Source organism: Trypanosoma rangeli, assembly GCF_003719475.1.
Source record: "Trypanosoma rangeli strain AM80 chromosome Unknown Tra_15.4_contig_00644, whole genome shotgun sequence".
NCBI classification, from domain to species: Eukaryota; Euglenozoa; class Kinetoplastea; order Trypanosomatida; family Trypanosomatidae; genus Trypanosoma; species Trypanosoma rangeli.
This window is the reverse complement of record NW_021706394.1, coordinates 1-4908: the sequence shown is the minus strand read 5'-3', so window position 1 is coordinate 4908 and position 4908 is coordinate 1. Positions and strand designations below refer to the sequence as shown.

Sequence of the window (4908 nt, the reverse complement as noted above, 5' to 3'; positions counted from 1 at the left end):
GGAACTCTCCTTCCGTCCACGCGAGGTCCACGGCGCGCAGGCCTGAGAGTCGCTCCACGTCGGTAGCTGCCATGATGATCTACAGCCGCGCCATCAGCGAGCATCGTCCACCCACGGAGAAGGAAGTGGCCATGCTTGAGAGGATCGAGGAGCGTGAGCAGCGAATCGCCGAGGCCAGACATCGTGTGGAGGTTGAAGAGGAGCATCGGGAGCAGGAGTTCATTCAAAAACAGCTGAAAAAACTAAAGCAGTCCATGCGGAACATAGTGGAGAAGGAGTACAAGAGAAACACGTCCATCAACTGTCTGCGAATAAAGCGAGAGGAGCAGATGATTATGATTCGTGAGCGACAGAGACGCATTGATGAGGAACGACAATTTCGGCGGGAATTGCGCGGAAGTGATAGGACTGCGTTGCGTGGGAATTCTGTGTACCCAGAGTCTCACTGCTAGGATATTCCTATAAGAGGTGGTAAGGTTTTTCGCTTTCTCTTAAAGCACTCTCCTAACTGATGTAGTAGCGCAGTTCCTCCCGTCAGGTGATGATGCGAAATCCGGAATTTTGGCTATTGCGCCCCAGTCATCTATCTTCCGTTCTGTGCTGAAGTAGAGTGCGTTGCTGCTGCCGCTGTGGAGCTGTGGAGCTGTGCGTGGAGTTTGGAAAAGTGCATTTAGGTTTTATTTATTTTTGTATTACTGGGTCTGGGGATCCGCGCGTGTGGGGTGGTGGCTGATGTGGCTTCGTGATTGTATAGTGGGAATGGGCCCTCGATCCACTCGTAGCGAGCACCTGCGACACAGCAAGTGGATGTGTGGCATGTGATTAAGCTAGGAGCATGTCTGTCATGGTCACCTATGACTGTGTGTGCGTCCTAGATGAAACCGGCCCAACGTCGTCTTCTGGCAGGGTGTGGGAATGCGTCTCACACTCATCCCGTGCGTATGGACCTGCCGTGAACGTTGTGAGAGTAGAATGGGATGGGCCGGGAGTGGCTTTATTATTATTTTTTTTTTCTGGAATGCAATTTGCTCGCTCCGTGTGTTTTGCACGCTTAACCTGACTTTGCTCTTTGCCTTGGGGGGGCTTACTTTGGCCACATGCACTCTCTCAGTCTGCGCCTTGCAGGGTCATTTAACTTTGCATCCCATCTATCTTGTTTTTTCCTTCTGGACATGATTGCGCGACGATAAAACACAAAAAAAGAGAAGCGAAAAAATGGCTGACGTGACGTCGCAGAAGGCGCCACCTGTTGCTGGGGTGCCAACGCCGCCAGCTGCTCATCCCCCAGTGAAGGTGTCGGTAAAAATGCCTTACGTGTTGCCTAGGCCACCGCTTGCTCAGCTGGCATCAAAGAAGGCTCCTGTTTCGAAACGGAAAAGGGACAGTGACGAGGACGACGAGGATGTGACGGTGCTCGGACTTGCAAGTGTCTCCAAGAGGCCAAGGCCGGAAGAGCTCAAAAGGCGGGGGCGAGCGCTTTCGGAAAGCGGCAGCGACAGCGACAGCGACAGTGGTAGTGATTACGACAGCAGCAGCAGCAGCAGCCAGAGTAGCAGCAGTGAAAGCAGCCGAAGCAGCGGAGATGAGGACGGAAGTTCTTCGTCCTCTACGAACAGCTGCAGCAGCGACGAGCCCACGCTGTTTCAGATTGCAAAGGCGAAGGGTCTTGTCGGCGACTGCGTCGAGAATAAGGTGGACGAGGAACCGGAGGAAGTGGCACCTGTTGGGCCACCACCGCGTCCGCCGATTGTGCGGTCCTTCCCTAAAAATATGGAGCATGCACTGCAGCGCTACGAGGAACGCTTGAATCGCGAGGAGAACATGATCCGCATCAAGGACGATAACAAGGCAGTGTCGCTGGGCACCAGCAAGGTCAACTACATTGACCCCCGCATCGTGTGCTCGTGGGCAAGGGAGCACAGCGTGCCGATAGGAAAAATATTTTCCGCCACACTTCAAAAAAAGTTCCCGTGGGCCATGGGGGCAGAGAACTTTTCGTTTTGATATCCAAAATGGATACGTATTTATTGATGTCTTTACGATGGCTGTGGCGCAGCTGCCCGATCCCTCCTTTTTTTTGTTGTTGTGGTGTGGGGGGAGTGGGTAAAGTTCGTTTTGGCGGTCTTTCTCGTCCCACGAAGAACCTTTTTTTCTTTTTTTCTTTTTTACATATATATAAAAAAAGGTACAACCGAAGATAAAAAGTAAAAAAAACGTTCATATTTGTGTCCAGGATGGAAATACTGAAACTATGACGACTGCTCGTTGCCAGGTTTGTCGCACACGCGTGGTGCGAGAGCGGTAAGGCGGTGTCTGGGAAACTAACTGTTGTGCCTTTTGCGTCACGCCCTCTCCTCCGCAGCAAGTTTCCAACAATATGTATTACTCCGTTTCTTTTTGTTTATACATTTGCGAACCTGAGGGAGGACATCACCCAGAAGCATGAAAACACGGCGAAGCCAGAAAGGAGGAGGAGGGGTAGCCTTACAGAGCAACCTCCACCTGCACCAAGAAACGAATGCGCGAAAGCCCCGGTGAATGTTCCCTGCGGCAGGAAGAGATGCACGGCAAGTCTGCGTCAACGAGCTTCATCACTTCAGGCTGTCGGTTCCAGGGTTGCTTGTCGGCACATTTATCTCCATCATGTTTGGGGTTGGGGCGGTTGGCGCCTTCATCCAGGAGCGTCACGGCTTTTCGCGGAGGGAGCTCATCGCCACCGCCGCGGTGGGTTTGATGATGGGGCAGTTTTTGCTTCCGTATGATGTTTTATATGTTTTTACCGGACCTAAGCCAATGTTGTACGTTTCCGTTGGCCTTCTTTTTTTGTTGGTGTGTTCACCTGGAAACACTCCTCATTGCGATGACTTTTTGGGGACAAGTGACGGGAGGTGTCATTAGCTGATCGGTCTTCTGCTCCCTGAGGAACATTTGTCGCACCACGTTTGGCTTGACGTTGGTTATGTAGCCCTGACTGCGTGGTTTTTATGAAACTGTGGCTGCGTCATTGGACTGCTGAAGGCAGATGGCTGGGCTCGGAAGCTCCGTTCCATCAACGAGTTACATGTGCTTTCTCTTTGGTAAGTACACGAATTGCAGCTGCTTTTCTGATTATTACTGTCTTTGGGTTTGGCAGAATGAATCTCCTGCTGTGAAATTTGCCGCCGTACCGCATGCTCAAGTGCCGCGTGCGCCACTACACGGGGGAAAGCTGGAGGAACTCCAGCGTCCGGAAGACGCCTTTCTCCTGCAGAGACATCCCGTGAAGATGTTTTACGTTGATTTTGACATGATTTTATTATTATTATTATTTGTTTTTCTACTTCTTCTCCTTGTGGAGGTATTTATGAACGTCAGTGGGGCTCTCTGCGCCGCCTTTTTTTACCGTGGCGATGTTGCTCGTTCCCAGCATGCCGATACCAAAGGTACTGCTGCCGGTGTTTTCCCTGCCACGGGTGCTTGGTTCAGGGGCTGCCGACAGGTGGATCTGTGGATCCGCTTCATTGAAGGCTTGTGCGTGGGGGGGGGGTGGCTAAACGAACGTGCAACGCGTTGTGTGTTTTACTGCACGACGGCCTTGACAGCGGTCTCATAAGCCACGACGAGACGTAAACACCGGCGGGCAGCCGTTGAAAGAGGAACCCTTATCATCACTTTCTCTACTTTGTGGCGCCGACGCCTTTATGGCTTTGCGGCACGTACCCCTCCTCACGACTCCACCGCACTGGCGATCCCCATGCTCTATTCAAGGGCCTTGACGAGGCCAGAAACGGGGTGTCAAGGACGCGGACGCGTGTGCGACATTTGTGTCATTGCGCTTGTGCTGACGCCGGTGGGGTTGCTACTGGCTGTGTGGCTGCAACCCCACCCACCGCTCTCACATGCGATGGAGGGCTGCCGCGTTGCAGGAGCCTCTGCCCCCTTAGAGGAAAGTGGCAAGAAACACAGCCATCATCGACAGCAGTGGGTGGCACCAACACTGCAATTGCCCCTCTCCACCACCACTTCACGACCCGGGCATACTTCCCTCGGTATTAAGTTTTTTTGTTTTTACTTTTATTTTATTGTTGTTTTTGCCCTCAGTCCCCACATATGGCTGCATCACTGAGGACTCTGTCAAGTCTCCGTCAGCGGCGCAGTCGCCTGTGGACGTATTTCATCCCCACATTTTTTACATGGTTCTCACGGCACCGTAAGTTCTTTTTTGTTTTCTGCTTGCGTTTGCGTGTTGTTCTCCGTCGTCTCGCATGGCCCTCGCCCTTTTTCTCCGTCTCTCCTCAACACTGCACTCTCCACACACGCACACGCACACGCACGCGTGCTTTCTGGCAGAGATGCACACAAAATTAATATCCCACCACAAATATGGGGGACCAGCGGACGGGTCGCCGACTGTGGACAACGCCGCCAACCTAACCGCCGCTAACGTCACCGCCGCCAACGTCACCGCCGCGGAGACTGCGGTGAAGCAACCGCCAGCCACCACGCACAGAGGAGGCTCGCCTCCTCCCGTGCAGCCAGTGTCGGCGGAGTCGCCGGAGGCAACGGCCGCTGAGCGTCGATTTCAACCTAATCATAATCATCGTCTCTTTAAACCGCCGTCGGACCCGCTGAACAGAGCCACGATGAATGGGGAGGGTCGCACGGTCGTTGTGTCGCTGGACAACTTTGAGCGAGCGCCAAGAGTCAAAGGCGTGCTGAACAGCCCCAGAAGTCTGAAGGCCTGCCGCATTGAGGAAGTGGATCCGACCGAGTTGCTGCCGCGCAAGGTGACAGATTTCATGGGGGTGGGAGTGCCGCAAGACCTCGCGAAGTTGCGTCATGACTTCTTTGAGCAGCGGCGGGGGGAACGTGTCGAACGCGTCCGCCGCACCCGCAGTAAGTTGTTGGCTGAAGAGAGAAAGCAGTTCC

At 53.4% G+C, this 4908-nt stretch overlaps 7 protein-coding genes across 7 annotated transcripts in view, besides 1 other annotated feature; all 7 read left to right on the top strand.

The window, feature by feature from the left end:
* TraAM80_09667 (uncharacterized protein) overlaps positions 1 to 66 on the top strand; it is a gene marked incomplete at both ends in the record, with an annotated part of 1194 nt that extends 1128 nt beyond the window's left edge. Inside the window, one exon of the mRNA XM_029386335.1 lies at positions 1 to 66. This exon is cut by the window's left edge and continues 1128 nt beyond it. Coding sequence (XP_029233800.1) covers positions 1 to 66 — 66 coding nt within the window.
* Positions 67 to 71: 5 nt separating this feature from the next.
* Positions 72 to 452, top strand: TraAM80_09666 (uncharacterized protein; the record flags this gene model as incomplete). The annotated part of the gene is made up of 1 exon (XM_029386334.1): positions 72 to 452. One exon carries the CDS (start codon positions 72 to 74, stop codon positions 450 to 452), a length of 381 nt encoding a protein of 126 aa, XP_029233799.1.
* A 763-nt stretch (positions 453 to 1215) lies between these two features.
* On the top strand, positions 1216 to 2004 carry TraAM80_09665 (type IB topoisomerase small subunit; the record flags this gene model as incomplete). Its single annotated transcript, XM_029386333.1, has 1 exon — positions 1216 to 2004. The coding sequence occupies one exon, from the start codon at positions 1216 to 1218 to the stop codon at positions 2002 to 2004; it is 789 nt and encodes a 262-aa protein (XP_029233798.1).
* A 141-nt stretch (positions 2005 to 2145) lies between these two features.
* Positions 2146 to 2167: a microsatellite.
* Positions 2168 to 2538: 371 nt separating this feature from the next.
* Positions 2539 to 2898, top strand: TraAM80_09664 (uncharacterized protein; the record flags this gene model as incomplete). The annotated part of the gene is made up of 1 exon (XM_029386332.1): positions 2539 to 2898. One exon carries the CDS (start codon positions 2539 to 2541, stop codon positions 2896 to 2898), a length of 360 nt encoding a protein of 119 aa, XP_029233797.1.
* Positions 2899 to 3022: 124 nt separating this feature from the next.
* On the top strand, positions 3023 to 3592 carry TraAM80_09663 (uncharacterized protein; the record flags this gene model as incomplete). Its single annotated transcript, XM_029386331.1, has 1 exon — positions 3023 to 3592. One exon carries the CDS (start codon positions 3023 to 3025, stop codon positions 3590 to 3592), a length of 570 nt encoding a protein of 189 aa, XP_029233796.1.
* A 141-nt stretch (positions 3593 to 3733) lies between these two features.
* On the top strand, positions 3734 to 4105 carry TraAM80_09662 (uncharacterized protein; the record flags this gene model as incomplete). Its single annotated transcript, XM_029386330.1, has 1 exon — positions 3734 to 4105. One exon carries the CDS (start codon positions 3734 to 3736, stop codon positions 4103 to 4105), a length of 372 nt encoding a protein of 123 aa, XP_029233795.1.
* A 139-nt stretch (positions 4106 to 4244) lies between these two features.
* TraAM80_09661 (uncharacterized protein) lies at positions 4245 to 4908 on the top strand (the record flags this gene model as incomplete). Its single annotated transcript, XM_029386329.1, has 1 exon — positions 4245 to 4908. A coding segment is annotated over one exon (664 nt), but the record flags the coding sequence as incomplete, so codon positions are not given.